Source organism: Anomaloglossus baeobatrachus, chromosome 4 (assembly GCF_048569485.1).
Source record: "Anomaloglossus baeobatrachus isolate aAnoBae1 chromosome 4, aAnoBae1.hap1, whole genome shotgun sequence".
In the NCBI taxonomy this organism is placed as follows: domain Eukaryota; kingdom Metazoa; phylum Chordata; class Amphibia; order Anura; family Aromobatidae; genus Anomaloglossus; species Anomaloglossus baeobatrachus.
In genome coordinates, this window is record NC_134356.1 from 417,030,889 (window position 1) to 417,053,058 (window position 22,170).

At 47.8% G+C, this 22,170-nt stretch overlaps 1 protein-coding gene across 3 annotated transcripts in view; it reads right to left on the reverse strand.

Moving 5' to 3' along the window:
- Positions 1-22,170, reverse strand: part of NRF1 (nuclear respiratory factor 1) — a 109,570-nt gene that overhangs the window by 51,155 nt on the left and 36,245 nt on the right. For all 3 annotated transcript variants that reach the window (XM_075345359.1, XM_075345357.1, XM_075345360.1), the window contains exons 4-5: positions 17,276-17,402; positions 5,615-5,755 (exon numbers count right to left, since the gene is read on the reverse strand). In XM_075345359.1, coding sequence (XP_075201474.1) covers positions 5,615-5,755; positions 17,276-17,402 — 268 coding nt within the window. The remainder of the gene's footprint in view (positions 1-5,614; positions 5,756-17,275; positions 17,403-22,170) is intronic.

Here is a 22,170-nt window from a genome sequence, read left to right on the forward strand (position 1 = left end):
AATCTGCAGCAAAAACGCCACTAAAAAAAAACACATGGAAAACGCATCAAAAACGCAGATGATTCAAAGGAGATTTCCTGCCACAAGACAAGTTTTTTCCTGACCAAAACCTGATCAAAAAAGCCCTGTGTGAACATAGCCTTAGGCCTAATACTGGTAAACAAAACCTCACCTGTAACAAGCGCCAACAGCGTTCCAGTATTTTTATAGCAAAAATACCACTGTAGACTGTTCATAACCATTTTTGTAATCACTGGGATCAGATTCAAGAAGTAGACAAAGCAATGCACCCACATAAAGGCTCTGTCTGGGAGACACAGAAATTCATCCTATCCTACAATTTAAGACCAAGATGATGCAGTAGTGCTATTGAGATGTGGATGGAGATTCATCCACCCAGGTCAGGCCAATGGCCACAAGATTGTTTAAAAAAAAAAAAAAAAAAAAAAAAAAAACCACAACATGTGGAAATTGGTCACGTCACTGGGTGGCGTTTGGGATACTTGCGGCTGGCGCTACCCATAGTAACAGTTTGATTTCAGAAATACGTTTTGAATATGGCTTTATCCAAAAAACTATTTTATAACCTGAGACGAAAGTCATAATAGGTTACATAGATTCAATAGTACAAGTAGATTAAATAAATAAAAAAATTAGATACAAATAAATCATGAGGATCTGGAGCGCTAAATAACTGCAATACAGAATACTATTTTTTTCATTTTCAGCACTCCCAAAAATACAAAGCAACTTCTTGGTATATTTTCATGCATAGTATTTGTGTGTAAGAATCAATCTTCTAACTGTATGGGAAAGCTGGATTTACAGGCCCATAACACCAGCACAGCTGTCTCCCTTAAGACTCCCATGGAAAATACAGCAATTAAGGTTATGTCACTTGAAGCCCACAAATGGGCTAGTGAGCAGCACACCTGAGCTCCCTTCCCCTTGTCCCACTTAATCACTTCTCCTAATGAAAGGCTATTGGTACTTCCAAAGTTTCTGAACAATCCCGTAGGAAATGATGCACCGTCTCACCTAATTTCATTCTGGATTAACTGGGTGAATGCAACTACTACTAACCCCAATTAATGCCACAATTACTCCATGATCAACTCTAAACAATACAGGGGTATGAAAACGCTTTTATTATATGGTGTGGTGTGACAAGTGTTAATTTTTATACGTTATGAAGACAAAACTAGCTTTCACCTATGAGAAAGAAAAAAAAAAAAAAAATAGGAGCATTTCCAAATCCTCTAGATCTTACAGGGATTCTATAGGATAAGGGATCACTCCATGATTGCAGGAGGTCAGAGATGGAACAGAGAGCTCGGTTGTTTCTAGCAGACCCTTCAACAATGTACGGAGTAGAGAATTGCAGGCTTCCCTCCACTCCATTCTCAGGATCAGCAGACTCCAGGGATCAGTAATTTCAATTGTATAGGAGCTTATGTGGAGAACCAAGAAACGGCTTCTGAAGAGTATGAACTGTGCTACTTGGACTGCATACATTGCTTACATCTGGCTGCTGCTAGAACAAATTGGGACGCCACGATCGGATATTGATGAGCTATCCAATGCATAGGCCATCAATAGGTTAGTCCTGCACAACATAGTTAAAATAATGCTCTTTAAAAAGGTATTTCAACTTCACTTGCTTCCTTAATGGGAGAGGAGTGTGGCCAGGGACGTTACATCTACTCATAACCTGACAGGTCACGTTTGCAAGGTATTATGCAGCTGTATCATTCTGAGGCTGGAGTTATACTTGCATGTGACTCCTGCAAGAATCGCATCTCGTTGCCTGAACTGGCCACCTGTTCTCCTGACAGGAGCATGCGAGCTTCATGTATTTCTATGCAGCTGCACGCTACTGTCAGGAGAGCCACCAGCCGTTTTAAGTGAATGTGACTTCAGCCTAATGAATAGAACAGGCGCTCAAAACCTACATATTGCACATGAAACGTGGCAAGTATCACCAGGAATGATCACCCTTTAAAGCCCCCTTCACAATTCAGATTTTCCAGTACGTGTGGTGTCCATTTTCACATTCACTTGTGACACATCCCCAAGCATATTAATTAAAATCTATGATGATTTTCACACCTGTGTTTTCAGAGACCACGTGTCCATGTGAACTACACGTGTGTGTGATCCACAAGGAGACATTTCCTTTTTTTAATGTCAGCAATGATAAAAGCCAATAGAAGTCTATGGGCCTGTGGAAAAAACATGTATGGCACATGGATTACATCCATGAGACATCAGTGTGACACCCCGAAACACTGTCTGCAAATTGGGGTTCTGATCTGGCAATAAATCCTAAGTCTTATGAAAAGGCTTGTTTAAAAAAAGACACTTGACTTTTAGGATTGCTACTTCCAATAGGTGGCGCTAGAGTTCATCTCCTTCCTCACTGGGGGGGGGGACAATTTGAATAATTCCCAGAGGGGCATTGCAGCTATAAGTCCCCTTACTGACAGCCAGACTGGTTTGTCATGTCTCAATAAGGAAACTAGTCTTCGTCGTGGTCCCCACATAGCTTCCCATAAGCCAGATCAGATACCCACACTTTGCACTGACGAGGGGCAATCACCCCGAAACACCGTGTCTGCAAATTGGGATTCTGATCTGGCAATAAATCCTAAGTCTTATGAAAAGGCTTGTTTAAAAAGCCACTTTTGAATTTTAGGATTGCTACTTCCAATAGGTGGCGCTAGAGTTTGTCTCCTTCCTCACTGGAGGGACAATTTGAACACCTTCCAGAATGAAATGCATTCAACAGATAGACACTGAATAGAGCAAGAGATAATAAATAGTTGTAAAATCTATATAGCCTATTAAACAAATAATTAAAAAGGAAAAAAAATGATGTGGGCTCCCCCCATTTTTGATAACCAGCAAAGGTAAAGCAGACAGGCTGGGAAGGTTCCTGGTTATTGGCCCCTTCCCAGTCTAAAAATACCAGCGTGAAGCTGCTCAGAAGTGGCGCATGACATTATATATGCCAATTCTGGCACTTCGCCTTGGCTCTTCCAGATTGCCCTGGTGCTTTGGCAAATGGGATGTCAGTTATGAACTCAACAAAAACACAGCTGGCATCAAGCCCTGGTGGCAGTAATGGAGAGCTGTCCATCAGACACCCCTATCACTAACCTAGAAGTAACAAAAAAAAAAAATCCTTTACTGAACATAAAAACACTCCGACACTTTCTCTCCCCTCTTTCCGCACTTTATTAAAAGAAAAATAAAATCCACACAGGTCAACCGTAGTCCAGGGAATACGATGTAGTCCACAAATGGAAGCCTGCAAGGAAACTGAAACCTAAAAACAGAAAAATAAAAAAAATGACACTTTTCCTAGTTCACCACTTTATTCCCAAAAAAAGAAAAAAATCTCCAACAGGTCAGACGTAGTTCAGAGTAATTCCGACAAACAGTTTATGGAGCATCGTTCTGACACTCCAAAGACTTTGCTAACAGGCGTTTCTGGTTCACGCTGCACAAGACCTGGCGCCTCTGAAGAGTGGTGTCATCAATAACGTTTGTGCTTTGCAGACGTTCCAGGGGACACTACACTGTGTGTGACTTGGTGCTCTAATGAGAGCTACCATTACTGATTTCACCACTCAGAGGCAATGAGAGTGACGTGGAAGTACCGGTTAGCCAAGTCTATGGAGTGTCAGAACGATGCTCTATAGACTTTGTACAATTCACTCTGGACCGTATCGGAACAACTGGGGATTTTTTCTTTTTCTGGGAATAGAGTGGTGAACGAGGGAAAGGGTCTTGTTTTCTTTTTCTGTGTTTGTATGTTTCCATTTGTGGACTACGTCGGATTCCCTGGACTATGGCGCACCTGTGTGAAATTTTATTTATTTTTTAATAAAATGGTGAAGGAGGGTAAGGAAAGTGTAAGGGATTATTTATTTACAAGTATTTTTTATTTTGGGGGTATTACTGGGTTAGTAATGGATGTAATAAGTCACCTTTCCATTATTAACATCAGGACTTAATGCCAGCTGTGTTTTTGGACACTTCACAGCTGACATCAACCCCAAAAACCATTAACCAGATTCCCAAAGCACCAAGTCAATCTGGAAGAGCTAAGACGAAGAGCCATAATTTGAGCATGTAATGCAATGTGCTACTTCTGGGGTAGCAGTAGGCTGATCTTTTTAGGCTGGGAAGGGCCCACTGACTATGGACCTTCCCAGCCTGATATCCTCTGCTTTTCCTTTGCTTGTTTTGAAAAAAATAGAAGCGATATCACGCCGGTTTTTCTGTTAATTATTTGGTTAATAGCTGTAAAATCTATCCAGCAATCTATTAGCCATTTCTCATCTATTATCTCTTAATCTCTCTATCCATCTTTGCACATCTTCAACATATAAAAACCATTCATTTCAGTGTCGTTTTTTTCTGGTACATGCGACACATGCATACAGTGATTGCACACGGACGACACACATGGATGAAGAAAGCTGAATATAACACACATGCGTTTTATGTGCGCACGTGTGAAAGGAGCCTAAAACGGAATCTGACATGTGAATTGTAAACAAATCATACCGATAAGTATGGTGGAACCAGTTCAGTTCATAGAATTACACATATGATCGGCACTACCCCACCATCAACTGGAGTGCCAATGCCCAGAATTTTGAACTTTGGTGGTGCTCAGCATACAAGAACAGCTCAGCTATGCATTCTAGAAAGAATATACGCCACTCACCACATTGTATTAAAATCCATGAAGATATTAAATCTATGAATTACATAAGTATACTTAAGGATTTTTAATTCAACGTGGTGAGAGCCCCATATTTTTTCTTTTTGGAACTGAAAGGGAACTGAAAGGGAACCAGTCGTGCGAAAAACACATTATTAACCTAAAGATATGGGGTATGAAACATGCCCAGCGCCTGCACATTAAACCCCGCTGCTGGGAAGAAATCAACTATTTGTCGCGGCAGCGTTCCACTTTCAGTCATGGGGCAGTACCGGCGAGGGTTCTGTCACAACTCAGTGTATGGAGCGTGGCAGCTGTGACTTTGGGGCATAGATGTCATCGATAATGCAATTCATTAAAAGGAAATTGTTAACTTATTGTTGTTTTGATACTTATGGATAAAAGTAGTGTCTTTGTCATGTTTGAAACAATGATTCCAATGAAAGTGTAAAATACCAGAACACATAGGTAATAATGGAGGCTTCTACTAAATGACACAAAAAGGAAAAAAAAAACAAAACAAAGAACATGAAGCTGCATACACAGAAACATATGCAGAAACTATGACCTGGAAAACTAGAAGAACCTTTGCAATATTAAAATACGAAAATAAAGACATTACAAAAGAACGTGTTTGACTATAGGAAGCTGTTGCTTTGAGATGCCTGTCGCCGTCATGTAGTTGCCTCCTAGGGAGGTCTACAGTTGCCCTAGTCTAGCTGTGGCACCATAAAAATAATAAGGTCATAATTAGGCAAACAATACTGTTAACTAAGTTTCTCCAAATTTGAGACTGGTTTTTATTACTGTTCTTCAAAATGTGGCACTGGTATAATGTGCTGTGCTGCTCCTTGGGCGTGCTGGCAGGCTGCGGCTCACCTGTGTCATCTTGTCCACTGACACTGGAATACCATCTATAGTCAGAGGGGGCAGATCAGAGTTGATGTCTTGTTGGACAGGTGCATGCTCTGCCAATGCGGTCTCCAAGTCCTCCAGGATCATACTCTTATACTTGCGTACCTAGGGGAGAAGGTGGGAGGTAAACAGACATGAGTGCAACTCTCAGCCTCCGTGTGCTTGGTAACATGACAGTCCCAGGGCTCTAAGGCAACCCTGGCAGCACAGCAGATGGCTAAAAATACATGGTCCTCTGTGCCTCTGCAGGAGGAACGCAGAGGAAATAATGATGAAATCTGAAGTAATACGCTTTAAGTAGTGGAAGTAAGCCGGGCTGAATACTGAAGGAACAATTCATCAAACTCAACAGAACAAAATCTACCTTCAAATACTGTGAATGGAGAGATCTGTCCATGCCACCATGCTCCACTACTTGACAGCACACCTTTAGAGATGGTGGGCATCTGGACACAAATTTGTCAGTCGCTGCTCAGCAAACCACACAGATAAATATTTAATAACTAGCTTAAGGCCCTGTGCAAACACTGTTTTTTGCCACGTTTTTGGGTGCAGTTTTGCTCCTAAAACTGCATGCATTTTCTTCCCCTGCAAAGTCTATGAGATTTTAGTTTTTCTGTCCACACATTGCAGCTTTTTTTTTAGCTCTGTCTTTGCAGTGACCACAGAGATGCAGCATGTCAATTCTTTCTGCTTTTTTGCCAGCATTTTTAAGCCCTTCCAGTCAATAGATTAGACTTAATGAAAAAAGCACTGGGCAAAAACGCTGTAAAAAACGCAGTAAAACGCGGCAAAAATTGCATGCCGAGGGAGTGCTTTTTGGGACCAAAAACATGCATCTTTGTGGTCACTACAAAGATGCAGCGTGCGAACGTAGCCCAACACTTTAAAGGGGTTGTCCCACAACAGACATTTATCTGTTGAGATAAGATGCTCGGTCGCTGTGGCCTCTACCGATCACAAGAATGGGGTCCCGAGCCACACTAGTTCTCCATGCCCAAACTGTATATTGAGCAGCAGTCAAGCATAGTGTTTGGCTTTTTCCATCAGCCCCATTCAAACCGTGGCAAAAAAAATCTAAAGATCATGAAGACCAACAGCATTCAGATATTATCAATCCAGTGGACAAATTGTGGGAAAACCCCTTTAAAATCTAATTTCAAATATTGTATGGAGAAACTGTAAATGTACTTGCCATCATTGGGACCCTCAACTATTGGGAAAAGCAAAAAGTGACACCCAAAAGCGTCTCAAGCTTTAACCTCTTATGACATAAGACCTACTATTAACCCCTTTCACAATGGGGCCCATTTCCATTTTTTCTGTTTCTTCCTCCCCTTAAGGCTGCTTTCACACATCCGTTTTTTGCTGAGCGGCACACTACGGCGCTTTGCAGAAAAACCGCAACAGTTTTATTTTGCCGCCGGTTGAGTTTTTTCCGCATAGACTTGCATTAGCACCGTATTGTGCCGCATAGCCTTGCGTTGCGTCTGGTTTTTGCCGGATGCGGCATATTTAGCCCATGCGGCGGTCGGATGGAACGTTGCCTGGCACGTTTTTTGTGCAGCGAAAAAAAACACATTACGCCGGATCCGGCGCGATTTACAATGCAAGCTTTTGGACGGCGGATGTGGCGTCCTGCGGCAAAAACAGCATCCGGCCGCCGGATGCGGTTTTTTGCACTGCGCATGCTCAGTATCAAGCCGCATCCGTCAAAAAACGGACGTGCCGCATGGAAAAACTTATGCAATGGATCCGTTTTTTTCGCCGCATCCATTTCATAGGTTTTTGAGCCGGATTGTGCCGTTCAGCAAAATCCGGATGTGTGAAAGCAGCCTAATCTCAGAGCCATAACTTTATTCTTCTGTCCAGACATGTGAGGGCTTGTTTTTTGTAGGACTAGTTGTACTTTTGATTTATACTATTCACTTTATCACAAAGTATAATGGAAAACTGAAACAAATTCCAAATTGGGAGAAAAATTGAGAAGACAAAATTCTGACATGTTTTTTTAGTAATTGTTTTTACGGTGTACATTTTGTAGTAAAAATTACCTCGCAATAAGATACTCCTCAACAGTATGATTACTTCAATACCATACATGTCTAGGTTTTTTATTATTATTTTAGTGGTGAAAAAAAAAAATCTGAAGTTTGCAAAAAAAAAAAAAAAACCTCTGGTGATTGTCACCGTTTTCCAAATTCAGGAACTTTTTACTTCTTGATCAATGGAGCTGTCTGATGGCATACTTTTTGCAGGGTGAGACAATGTTTTCATTGATACATTCTTGGGATAGATATGTTTTAAACACTTGTCACAGCATTTTTTGTGGAATAGTAGTGACTCAAAAAATCCCCTAATTTTGAAATTCTTGAATTTTTATTATTTTTTTTTTTTTTATTTACAGTGTTTACCGATCAGGTTAACTATTTTTATATTTTCATAGATCGGACTTTTCTGAATGCGGCGATACCACATGCGTATTTTATTTTTTTTTTTATACCTTTTACTGGTCTTAATAGTCCCATGTTAGGGGTCTATAACCTGTGATCGTCCATACCGCCCATAAACATCTGACCACAATAGAAAAAAAAAACACAACATTGTTTAAATCATACATTAGGTTGTAAAAAAAAACAACTTTGAAAAACGTCAAAATTGTTTTTTTTGTGAGGGTGCACATTCTACAAAACAAGAACTACAAAGCATTTAAAGCACAGCACAATGTAAAATGGTATAAATAAAAATACTCTCAAAAAGCTCCATTGACTGATTAACAAAAAACAAAGAAGGGAATTTTGTTTACTTACCGTAAATTCCTTTTCTTCTAGCTCCAATTGGGAGACCCAGACAATTGGGTGTATAGCTATTGCCTCCGGAGGCCACACAAAGTATTACACTTAAAAGTGTAAGGCCCCTCCCCTTCTGGCTATACACCCCCAGTGGGATCACTGGCTCACCAGTTTTAGTGCCAAAGCAAGAAGGAGGAAAGCCAATAACTGGTTTAAAGACCAATTCAATCCGAGGAAACATCGGAGAACTGAACCATACCACATGAACAACATGTGTACCCGAAAAAACAGAAAAACCCCGAGAAAACAGGGCGGGTGCTGGGTCTCCCAATTGGAGCTAGAAGAAAAGGAATTTACGGTAAGTAAACAAAATTCCCTTCTTCTTTTTCGCTCCTAATTGGGAGACCCAGACAATTGGGACGTCCAAAAGCAGTCCCTGGGTGGGTAAAAGAATACCTCGTGATAGGGCCGTCAAACAGCCCTTTCCTACAGGTGGGCAATCGCCGCCTGAAGGACTTATCTACCTAGGCTGGCGTCTGCCGAAGCGTAGGTATGCACCTGAAAATGCTTGGTAAAAGTATGCAGACTCAATCAGGTAGGTGCCTGACACACCTGCTGAGCCGTAGCCTGGTGCCGTAATGCCCAGGATGCACCCACGGCTCTGGTAGAATGGGCCTTCAGCCTTGAGAGAACCAGAAGCCCAGAAGAACTGTAGGTTTCAAGAATTGGTTCCTCGATCCCCCGAGCCAGGGTGGATTCAGAAGCTTGCGACTGTTTACGCCGACCAGCGACAAGGACAAAGAGTGCATCCGGGTGGCGCAGGAGCGCCATGTGGGAAGTAGAACCTGAGTGCTCTCACCAGAACCAACAGATGCAAATCCTTCTGAAATTGATGGACTGGACGAGGACACAAAGAAGGTGAGGTGATATCCTGATTGATATGAAAGTGGGATACCACCTTAGGGAGAAATTCCGGAATCGGACGCAGAACTACCCTGTCCTGGTGAAGGACCAGGAAGGGAGATTTGTATGAGAGCGTTGCTAGCTCGGAAACTCTCCTAAGAGACGAGACCGTTACTAGAAGGCCACTTCCCGAGAAAAGCGGGAAGGGAGACCTCTTTCAAAGGCTCGAAAGGCGGCATCTGGAGAGCAATTAGAACCTTGTTCAGATCCCAGGGCTCTAACGGCCGCTTGTACGGAGTGCTGAGACGACAAACTCCCCGTAGGAACGTGCGTACCTGAGGAAGTCGTTTCTGAAAAAATACAGATAGCGCTGAGACTTGTCCCTAAAGGGAACTGAGCGACAACCCTTTTTCCAACCTAGATTGCAGGAAGGAAGGAAACATAGACGATGCAACCGGCCAGGGAGAAACACCCTGCGCCGAGCACCGAGATAAGAATATCTTCCACGTCCTGTGGTCAATCTTGGCGGACGTTGGTATGCTAGCCTGTCTCATGGTGGCAACCATGCTAGGACCCTGATGAAACCGAGGGCCGCTCATAGTGAGCCCGCTTAGGCTGTCTGGGACTGACGTCTGTGCAGAGCCGTGACTCTGGGATGCGTGTGACATTCCCGGAGCTGTTAGTTGTTCACACTGAGGGGGGCCATGGATCAATGATTCAACAGTGCCCATGTTGTGAGAGACATGTCCGGACTGCTAGGCTTCTAGTATCATAGCCATAGTCTCAGAAAATCTGTCAGTAAATACTGCAGACACCGTCCTCATCCTCTGGCCATTAGCAGAGACTCCGGCTGAGTTAGACATAATGGGGGTCTATGTAACCTGCCGGCCGTATAGCCGTACATGCTGTACCGGCTGCATAGAAAAACATGTGGTTCTGCACCTTTGTTTTACACAGAGAATATGCTGATAACTCCTCCGCACAATCCAGGAGGGTATATACAACGTGCGACCAAACAGTGCAATGTATATAGTACAAGCATATCTATAAGTGCACTTCTGCACTAGTGGGGTTAGCACCACAGGTGCTGCTTAACGCCTGTTGCAGCGATTGTGTGACTATCAGAATGCCAGGGTCTTCCACACTTGTCTCTGTATCGTACAGAAACTGACACTAATGGCTGCCGGCGTCCTTGTAGAGAAGGAAGCCGTGGGCGTGCCTGAGAAAGTGCGGGAATCCGGTTTCACAGTGCACACAGTGAGAGGGGTGGAGTATGCAAAACATACTCCAGCTCTCAGCGCTGCTGTGCTATGCAGCGTCACGCCCCTACCCTGACTGTCAGGCCTGTGGGCGGTAACGAAGGGAGACTAGGCCCAGAAGCCGGGGACTCGAGTTAATAAGCGCGGCCGGCATATCAGTGCTGGCCGGCGCGGAAGTCCCCGGCGCACCACAAATCCCAGCGGCGCCTTAAATAAAAAAGTGGCAGCGGCGGTTAGCGCAGTAGTCACCCAATACACTAACACACCCAGCAACGCTGTGGTGTGCGATGGCACTAGTGCGGACGGCGCCGCTGTCCCTGGCGCACTAACACACCCAGCAGTGCTGCCGTGTGTCTGCGCGGTCCCCACAGGGACACAGAGTACCTCCATGTAGCAGGGCCATGTCCCTGAAGATACTCCGCTCCATGTCCAGCAGATACCAGGGGCTGTGGATGGAGCACGGTCTCAGTGCCTGGAGACCGATAGAATCCCACTTCACCCAGAGCCCTGTAAAAAGGGATGGGGAAGGAAGCAGCATGTGGGCTCCAGCCTCCGTACCCGCAATGGGTACCTCAACCTTAACAAACACCTCCGACATGAAGTGGGGTGAGAAGGGAGCATGCTGGGAGCCCTGTATGGGCCCTCTTTTCTTCCATCCGACATAGTCAGCAGCTGCTGCTGACTAAACAGTGGAGCTATGCGTGGATGTGTTGCCTCCTTCGCACAAAGCACAAAACTGGTGAGCCAGTGATCCCACTGGGGGTGTATAGCCAGAAGGGGAGGGGCCTTACACTTTTAAGTGTAATACTTTGTGTGGCCTCCGGAGGCAATAGCTATACACCCAATTGTCTGGGTCTCCCAATTAGGAGCGAAAAAGAAAAAAAGAATAAAAAGAAGTTCTGGAACTTGGAAAGGTGACAAGCCTTCAGAGGCCCACTACCAGAGCTGAAATGTTACATACTTTGCACATGGAACACATTACTTGTTGTATTTTCTGAAGTATCGGAGAAAGAAGGGAATTTTGTTTACTTACCGTAAATTCCTTTTCTTCTAGCTCCTATTGGGAGACCCAGACAATTGGGTGTATAGCTTCTGCCTCCGGAGGCCACACAAAGTATTACACTTAAAAGTGTAAAGCCCCTCCCCCTCTGCCTATACACCCTCCCGTGCATCACGGGCTCCTCAGTTTTGGTGCAAAAGAAGGAAGGAGGAAACTTATAAATTGGTCTAAGGTAAATTCAATCCAAAGGATGTTCGGAGAACTGAAACCATGAACCAAGAACAATTCAACATGAACAACATGTGTACACAAAAGAACAACCAGCCCGAAGGGAACAGGGGCGGGTGCTGGGTCTCCCAATAGGAGCTAGAAGAAAAGGAATTTACGGTAAGTAAACAAAATTCCCTTCTTTGTCGCTCCATTGGGAGACCCAGACAATTGGGACGTCCAAAAGCAGTCCCTGGGTGGGTAAAAGAATACCTCGATAAAAAGAGCCAAACACGACTCCCTCTTACAGGTGGGCAACCGCCGCCTGAAGGACTCGCCTACCTAGACTGGCGTCTGCCGAAGCATAGGTATGCACCTGATAGTGTTTCGTGAAAGTGTGCAGACTAGACCAGGTAGCTGCCTGACACATCTGCTGAGCCGTAGCCCTGTGCCGCAAAGCCCAGGACGCACCCACGGCTCTGGTAAAATGGGCTTTCAGCCCCGAAGGAAGCGGAAGCCCCGAAGAACGGTAAGCTTCAAGAATCGGTTCCTTGATCCACCGAGCCAAGGTTGACTTGGAAGCCTGCGAACCCTTACGCTGGCCAGCGACAAGGACAAAGAGCGCATCTGAACGGCGCAGGGGCGCCGTGCGAGACACGTAGAACCGGAGTGCTCTCACTAGCTCTAATGAGTGCAAATCCTTTTCACATTGGTGAATTGGATTAGGGCAAAATGAAGGTAAGGAGATATCCCGATTGAGATGAAACGGAGATACCACCTTAGGGAGAAATTCCGGGACAGGACGCAGAACCACCTTATCCTGATGAAACACCAGGAAGGGGGCTTTGCATGACAGCGCTGCAAGCTCCGACACTCTTCGGAGTGATGTAACTACCACTAGAATTGCCACCTTCTGCGAAAGACGTGATAAAGAGACATCCCACAGCGGCTCGAAAGGTGGTTTCTGAAGAGCAGTTAGCACCCTGTTAAGGTCCCAGGGTTCCAGCGGGCGCTTGTAAGGTGGGACTATGTGGCAAACTCCCTGCAGGAACGTGCGGACCTGCGGAAGCCTGGCCAGGCGCTTTTGAAAAAATACTGAGAGCGCCGATACTTGTCCCTTGAGAGAGCCGAGTGACAAACCCTTGTCCATTCCGGATTGAAGGAATGAAAGAAAAATGGGTAAGGCAAAAGGCCAGGGAGTAAAACCATTATCAGAGCACCAGGACAAGAAGATCCGCCAAGACCTGTAATAGATCTTGGCGGACCTTGGTTTCCTGGCCTGTCTCATGGTGGCAATGACATCCTGAGATAACCCTGAAGACGCTAGGAGCCAGGACTCAATGGCCACACAGTCAGGTTGAGGGCCGCAGAATTCAGATGGAAAAACGGCCCTTGTGACAGCAAGTCTGGGCGGTCTGGAAGCGCCCACGGCTGACCCACCGTGAGATGCCACAGATCCGGGTACCACGACCGCCTCGGCCAATCTGGGGCGACGAGAATGGCGCGACGACAGTCGGACCTGATCTTGCGTAACACTCTGGGCAGCATCGCCAGAGGAGGAAATACATAAGGAAGTCGAAACTGCGACCAATCCTGAACTAATGTGTCCGCCGCCAGAGCTCTGTGATCTTGAGACCGTGCCATGAAGGCCGGGACCTTGTTGTTGTGCCGTGACGCCATGAGATCGACGTCCGGCGTTCCCCAGTGGCGACAGATCTCTCGAAACACGTCTGGGTGAAGAGACCATTCCCCCGCGTCCATGCCCTGACGACTGAGAAAATCTGCTTCCCAGTTTTCTACGCCCGGGATGTGAACTGCGGAGATCGTGGAAGCTGTGGCTTCCACCCACTGCAGAATTCGCCTGACTTCCTGGAAGGCATGACGACTGCGCGTGCCGCCCTGGTGGTTGATGTACGCGACAGCCGTGGCATTGTCCGACTGTATACGGATCTGTCTGCCCTCCAGCCACCGATGGAAAGCCAATAGGGCTAGATACACTGCCCTTATCTCCAGAACATTGATCTGAAGGGAAGACTCTATCGGAGTCCAGGTTCCCTGAGCCCTGTGGTGGAGAAAAACCGCTCCCCACCCTGACAGGCTCGCGTCCGTGGTGACCACAGCCCAGGTTGGGGGCAGGAAGGATTTTCCCTGCGACAGAGAAGTGGGAAGAAGCCACCACTGAAGAGAGGTTTTGGCTGCAAGGGAAAGAGACGTTCCTGTCGAGGGAAGTCGACCTCCTGTCCCATTTGCGGAGAATGTCCCATTGGAGTGGGCGGAGATGGAACTGCGCGAAGGGCACTGCCTCCATTGCTGCCACCATCTTCCCCAGGAAGTGCATGAGGCGCCTTAAGGGGTGTGACTGACTCCGAAGAAGAGATTGCACCCCTGCCTGCAGAGAACGCTGCTTGTCCAGCGGTAGCTTGACTACCGCTGACTGTGTATGAAACTCCATCCCGAGGTAAGTCAGTGATTGGGTCGGTGTCAACTTGGATTTTTGGGTAAAAGCCGTGACCATGTTCCTGAGGGGGAACGGGGATCACAACTCCTTCCGTCTTTAGAGCGTCCACTGCCTGAAAAAGTGCGTCGGCCCGAGAGGGGGGCGGAGATGTTCTGAAGAAACGAGTCGGAGGACGAGAGTTGAACTCTATCCTGTAACCGTGAGACAGAATGTCTCTCACCCATCGGTCCTGAACGTGTGGCCACCAGGCGTCGCAAAAGCGGGAGAGCCTGACACCGACCGAGGATGCGGTTCGGGGAAGCCGAAAGTCATGAGGAGGCCGCCATGGAGGCAGTGCCTCCGGCGGCTTTTTGGGGGCGTGACTTAGACCGCCACGCATAGGAGTTCCTCTGGCCTTTCTCTGGCCTGTTGGACGAAGAGGACTTGGCTGAGGGCCGAAAGGACCGAAAACTCGGTTGTATCTTCCGTTGCTGAGGTCTCTTCGGTTTGGACTGGGGTAAGAAAGAGTCCTTTCCCTTGGATTCCTTAATAATTTCATCCAATCGTTCGCCAAACAATCGGTCGCCAGAAAACGGCAAACCGGTTAAGAACTTCTTGGAAGCAGAGTCTGCCTTCCATTCGCGCAGCCACATGGCCCTGTGGACTGCCACAGAATTAGCGGATGCCACCGCTGTACGGCTAGCAGAGTCCAGGACGGCGTTCATGGCGTAGGACGAAAAAGCCGACGCCTGAGAAGTCAAAGACGCAACTTGCGGAGCAGAGGTACGTGTGACCGCATTAATCTCAGACAGACAAGCTGAGATAGCCTGGAGTGCCCACACGGCTGCAAAAGCCGGGGCAAAAGACGCGCCTGTGGCTTCATAGATGGATTTCACCAGGAGCTCTATCTGCCTGTCAGTGGCATCCTTGAGCGATGAGCCATCTGCAACTGATACCACAGATCTAGCCGCCAATCTAGAGACTGGAGGATCCACCTTGGGACATTGAGCCCAACCCTTAACTACGTCAGAGGGGAAGGGGTAACGTGTGTCATTAAGGCGCTTAGTAAAGCGCTTGTCCGGAAATGCTCTGTGCTTCTGGACAGCATCTCTGAAGTTAGAGTGATCGAAAAACGCACTCCGTGTACGTTTGGGAAACCTAAACTGGTGTTTCTCCTGCTGAGAAGCCGACTCCTCTATAGGTGGAGGCGGGGGAGAAAGATCTAACACCTGGTTGATGGACGATATAAGATCATTTACTAAGGCGTCCCCTTCAGGTGTATCAAGATTGAGTGCAACGTCAGGGTCAGAGCCCTGATCTGCGACGTCCGCCTCGTCCTCCAGAGAGTCCTCAAGCTGGGAACCCGAGCAGCGTGAGGAAGTCGGGGAAGATTCCCAGCGAGCCCGCTTAGCCGGTCTGGGGCTGTGGTCCGTGCAGGAGTCCTCCACGTGAGACCTAGGAGCCACCCCGGGAGCGCGCTGCGGCGCGGACCGAGAGGGACCTGGAGGCGATGATCCTACAGGGCCCGGGGCCTGTGTAAGGACCGGTCTGGACTGCAAAGCTTCTAGTAGCTTGGCAGACCATTTGTCCATAGACTGAGCCATGGATTGTGACAGTGACTCAGAGTTTCTCAGCAAAAACTGCAAACTCTGTCCCTGCCGCCTGGACAGTGGAAGCAGGGGGGTCTGCCTGAGCCGAGGGGCCCACTAGTGACCGAGGCTCCGGCTGAGCAAGCGAAACAGGGGTCGAGCATTGCTCACAGTGAGGGTAGGTGGAACCCGCAGGTAACATAGCCCCACAAGAGGTACAGGTTGCAAAAAAAACCCTGTGCCTTAGTGCCCTTGCTCCTTGTGGACGACATGCTGTTGTCTCCTAGGAGAGTGATCACTGAGGGTATATGGGAAAGGGTAAACAACCCGGCCGAACAGAGAATATATATATATATATATATATATAGATATACTCCGGCACCCTAGGGGGACCAGCACCGGGTGACCGGTGTGGCTTACCGACCGCCCAAAGCGGAGTGTGTGTCCTCCAGATTCCCTGCCTTAGGTCTCCCAGAGCTGCAGAGCTCGTTCCTGAAAATCCTCCACCGGCAGAATGTGTAGTAAAAATGGCTGCCGGAGCTCTCAGGGGAGGAGGGAGCCGTGGGCGGCGCTATGAAAGTGCGGGAATCTGGGGTCCCCACAGTGATCAGTGAGGGGGGAGGAAACATACAGGATGCTCCAGCCCTCACCACCGACGTCAGGTCGGCCGTCCCGCCCTTACCCCTGACTGGCAGGCCCGGGGGCGGGAGTTATGCTACTAGGCCGCAATGAAGCCGGGGACTAAATTTAATACCGCGGCCGACAAACAGGCTCGGTCGGCGCGGAAGTCCCGATCTTCACAAACCAGCAGCTGCATGCAGCGTCCGGGAACAAGCGCTCCGTGCACAGTCCCCATGGGGACACAGAGTACCTTATAGATGCAGGGCCCGGTCCCTGAGGATGCATAGACTCCTGTTCGGCAGATTCCCACAGGGGCTGCGGAGGGAGCCCGGTCCCAGTAAATGGATGACCGGTCAGGATCCCACTTCTCCCAGAGCCGCTAAGGGATGGTGAAGGAAAACGGCATGTGGCTCCAGCCTGTGTACCCGCAATGGGTACCTCAACCTTAACAGCACCGCCGACGTAGTGGGGTGAGAAGGGAGCATGCCGGGGGCCCCGTGGGGGCCCTCTTTTCTTCCAACCGATAAAATCAGCAGCTGCTGCTGACTAAAATGGGAATGCATGAGTGGATGTGTGCCTCCTTCCACACAAAGCATAAAACTGAGGAGCCCGTGATGCACGGGAGGGTGTATAGGCAGAGGGGAGGGGTTACACTTTTTAAAGTGTAATACTTTGTGTGGCCTCCGGAGGCAGAAGCTATACACCCAATTGTCTGGGTCTCCCAATGGAGCGACAAAGAAATACAGGCTATATTTTCAAGCTCACCACATGATTCTAAAAAGTATAGTCGAACATTGAAAAAGACACAAAAACTCACCACATTCTCCAAAGGCGCAGCTCCAAATACTTTAAAAACAGGGTTGGGTTTGGAAGGAGAAATGCACAGGACAATGGCTTGCTGGCCGACCCTAGTGGTGTACTCATCAAGGGTTGCCCTCAGTTTCCTGCAGACAGGGAAAAAACAAAACATAATTCACTAAAAGTAAATAGCTTCAATAATGACTAACATATTTTAGATACTGAATAACTGATAGCACATAGTTTGTACGTTTAACTGTTTGCTGTAAAATTATTTTAAGAAATTCCCTAAACATGCAACTTGTGGGGTATTCGCTCTGGTAGGCAATGACAAGGACAAGGAAAGAGGACACAGGTTCTCAGCCCAAAACTCCGTTATATTCACACTGGTAACAAATAGAAAAACATATCAGATGCGTATGCAAAGCTAAAGTCCAGACTGTCGAACAGCATAGCACAGGTTCTGGAGGTGCCAGTCCATTCAGGAGCAGCCCAAACACCTACCACCTTGAGGAGTTAGGGCAGTCTATTAGCATACTGTGCTAATCCTGCAGCTGCGCAACGGGAGATAACCCAAAACCTGGAATAGCAGAGAAAGGCCAGGCCATGGCTTGACCGCCTCCATGCTGCTCACCAGTGCAAAAGGACTCGCTGGGAGGAATATATCTTCCATCTTCCACCATACCCCTGACTAGGTCACAAACGTTAAAGTATCACGCCAGCTTTTTTTTTTTTTTTTAATTCAGTACTGGAGTGGCGCATTAAGGCCGGGGCCACACGGGGCACTACTGTGATGCTCGCATGACACTCGGCTCGCGCTGGCAGCACAGCAGGAGCCGAGTGTCATGCAAGTGTCCCTGCGACTGAGGTCCGATCATGCGAGCAGACCTCAGCTGCGGGGGGCGGGCCGGCACGGAGGAGGGGCGGGCCGGCATAGAGGAGGGGAGGGATTTATCTCCCTCTCTCCTCCGTAGCCGGCTATTGCTATTCTCGTCCTGCACTCGTGGTACACGAGTGTACCGCAAGTGCAGTGCGATTTTTCTCTCGCCCCATTCACTTGAATGGGTGCGATAGAAATGAGTCTCGCATTACAATCGTAGCATGCTGCAATTATTTTCTCGGTCCGATTACGGCTGAGAAAATAATCACTCATGTGCGCTGACACACAGGCTAGAATTGGTCCAAGTGGAATGCAATGTTTTATCGCACTCCACTAGCACCAATTTTCTCGCCGTGTGGCTTAGGCCTAAATGCAAGTCCCCTGCCCCTATACTCATCATTTAACCCCTTCATGATCGGGCGATTTTCCATTTTTCGCTCCCTTCTTCTGTGAGCCATAACTTTTTTTTTCCGTCAATCTTGCCATATGGGGGCTTGTTTTTTGCAGGTTGTACTTTTAAATGAAACCATAAGTTTTACCATATAGTATACTGGAAAACGGCAAAACAAAAATTCCAAGAGCAGTACAATTGCAAAAAAAAGTGTGATTGCACAATTGTTTTGGGGGTATTTTATTCACCGTGTTCACTATATGGTAAAGCTGATGTGTCGCTATGATGCCTCAGTTCAGTATGAGTTTGTTGACCCTAAACATGTATAGGTTTACTTTTATCTAGGAGGTGAAAAAAAAAATTCAGACGTTTGTAACAAAAAATAAAATGTCGCACTTTTTGCGCCATTTTCCGCGACCCACAGCATTTTCATTTTTTGGGATATGAGGCTCAGTGATGGCTTATTTTTCACGTCTCGAGCAGACATTTCTAATGCTACCATTTTTGCGCATATGCTACATTTTGATCACCTGTTACTTTTTTGCCGCTACGCAATTTACCGATTAGGTTAAATGATTTTAAATTTTGATAGATCGGGCATTTCTGAACACGGCGATACCAAATGTGTGTATATCTAATTTTTTTTATTATTTAATTTTCAATGAAGTGGATTGGGGGGGGGGTGATTTAAACTTTTAGGTTTTATTTTTTAAAACCTTTCTTTTGTTTTTCTTTACTAGACCCCCTTGGGGACTATAAGGATCTGCAGTCTGATCGCTTGTTCATTTCTGTTGTTCCCAGCTGCACGGCTCTGATCAGAAGAAGGGAATTTTGTTTACTTACCGTAAATTCCTTTTCTTCTAGCTCCAATTGGGAGACCCAGACAATTGGGTGTATAGCTTCTGCCTCCGGAGGCCACACAAAGTATTACACTTAAAAGTGTAAAGCCCCTCCCCTTCTGCCTATACACCCCCCCGTGCATCACGGGCTCCTCAGTTTTGGTGCAAAAGCAGGAAGGAGGAAACTTATAAATTGGTCTAAAGTAAATTCAATCCGAAGGAAGTTCGGAGAACTGAAAACCATTCAACATGAACAACATGTGTACACAAAGAACAACAGCCCGAAGGGAACAGGGGCGGGTGCTGGGTCTCCCAATTGGAGCTAGAAGAAAAGGAATTTACGGTAAGTAAACAAAATTCCCTTCTTCTTTGTCGCTCCATTGGGAGACCCAGACAATTGGGACGTACAAAAGCAGTCCCTGGGTGGGTAAAATAATACCTCGTAATAGAGCCGAAAAAACGGCCCCTTCCTACAGGTGGGCAACCGCCGCCTGAAGGACTCGCCTACCTAGGCTGACATCTGCCGAAGCATAGGTATGCACCTGATAGTGTTTCGTGAAAGTGTGCAGGCTCGACCAGGTAGCCGCCTGACACACCTGCTGAGCCGTAGCCTGGTGCCGCAAAGCCCATGACGCACCCACGGCTCTGGTAGAATGGGCCTTCAGCCCTGAGGGAACCGGAAGCCCAGAAGAACGGTAGGCTTCGAGAATTGGTTCCTTGATCCACCGAGCCAGGGTTGATTTGGAAGCCTGTGACCCTTTACGCTGGCCAGCGACAAGGACAAAGAGTGCATCCGAGCGGCGCAGGGGCGCCGTACGAGAAATGTAGAGTCTGAGTGCTCTCACCAGATCTAACAAGTGCAAATCCTTTTCACATTGGTGAACTGGATGAGGACAAAAAGAAGGTAAGGAGATATCCTGATTGAGATGAAAGGGGGATACCACCTTAGGGAGAAATTCCGGAACCGGACGCAGAACCACCTTGTCCTGGTGAAACACCAGGAAAGGGGCTTTGCATGACAGCGCTGCTAGCTCAGACACTCTCCGAAGTGATGTGACTGCTACTAGGAAGACCACTTTCTGCGAAAGGCGTGAGAGAGAAATATCCTTCATTGGCTCGAAAGGTGGTTTCTGAAGAGCCATCAGCACCCTGTTCAGATCCCAGGGTTCTAACGGACGCTTGTAAGGAGGGACTATGCGACAAACCCCCTGCAGGAACGTGCGTACCTGTGGAAGTCTGGCTAGGCGCTTCTGAAAAAACACAGAGAGCGCTGAGACTTGTCCCTTAAGGGAGCCGAGCGACAAACCCTTTTCCAATCCGGATTGAAGGAAGGAAAGAAAAGTGGGCAAGGCAAATGGCCAGGGAGTAAAACCCTGATCAGAGCACCAGGATAAGAATATCCTCCACGTCCTGTGGTAGATCTTGGCGGACGTTGGTTTCCTGGCCTGTCTCATAGTGGCAATGACCTCTTGAGATAACCCTGAAGACGCTAGGATCCAGGACTCAATGGCCACACAGTCAGGTTGAGGGCCGCAGAATTCAGATGGAAAAACGGCCCTTGAGACAGCAAGTCTGGTCGGTCTGGTAGTGCCCACGGTTGGCCCACCGTGAGATGCCACAGATCCGGGTACCACGACCTCCTCGGCCAGTCTGGAGCGACGAGGATGGCGCGGCGGCAGTCGGACCTGATCTTGCGTAACACTCTGGGCAGCAGTGCCAGAGGAGGAAACACATAAGGCAGTTGAAACTGCGACCAATCCTGAACTAATGCGTCTGCCGCCAGAGCTCTGTGATCTTGAGACCGTGCCATGAATGCCGGGACCTTGTTGTTGTGCCGGGACGCCATTAGGTCGACGTCCGGCATCCCCCAGCGGCAACAGATCTCTTGAAACACGTCCGGGTGAAGGGACCATTCCCCTGCGTCCATGCCCTGGCGACTGAGAAAGTCTGCTTCCCAGTTTTCTACGCCCGGGATGTGAACTGCGGATATGGTGGAGGCTGTGGCTTCCACCCACAGCAGAATCCGCCGGACTTCCTGGAAGGCTTGCCGACTGCGTGTTCCGCCTTGGTGGTTGATGTATGCCACCGCGGTGGAGTTGTCCGACTGAATTCGGATCTGCTTGCCTTCCAGCCACGGCTGGAACGCCTTTAGGGCAAGATACACTGCCCTTATCTCCAGAACATTGATCTGAAGGGAGGACTCTGGCTGAGTCCAGGTACCCTGAGCCCTGTGGTGGAGAAAGACCGCTCCCCACCCTGACAGACTCGCGTCCGTCGTGACCACCGCCCAGGATGGGGGTAGGAAGGATTTCCCCTTCGACAATGAAGTGGGAAGAAGCCACCACCGAAGGGAGGCTTTGGCTGCCTGAGAAAGGGAGACGTTCCTGTCGAGGGACGTCGACTTCCTGTCCCATTTGCGGAGAATGTCCCATTGAAGTGGACGCAGATGAAACTGCGCAAAAGGAACTGCCTCCATTGCTGCCACCATTTTCCCTAGGAAGTGCATGAGGCGCCTCAAGGGGTGTGACTGGCCTTGCAGGAGAGATTGCACCCCTGTCTGTAGTGAACGCTGTTTGTCCAGCGGAAGCTTCACTATCGCTGAGAGAGTATGAAACTCTATGCCGAGATATGTCAGTGATTGAGCCGGTGTCAGATTTGACTTTGGGAAATTGATGATCCACCCGAATCTCTGGAGAGTCTCCAGAGCAATGTTCAGGCTGTGTTGGCATGCCACTCGAGAGGGTGCCTTAACAAGCAGATCGTCTAAGTAAGGGATCACCGAGTGTCCCTGAGAGTGTAGGACT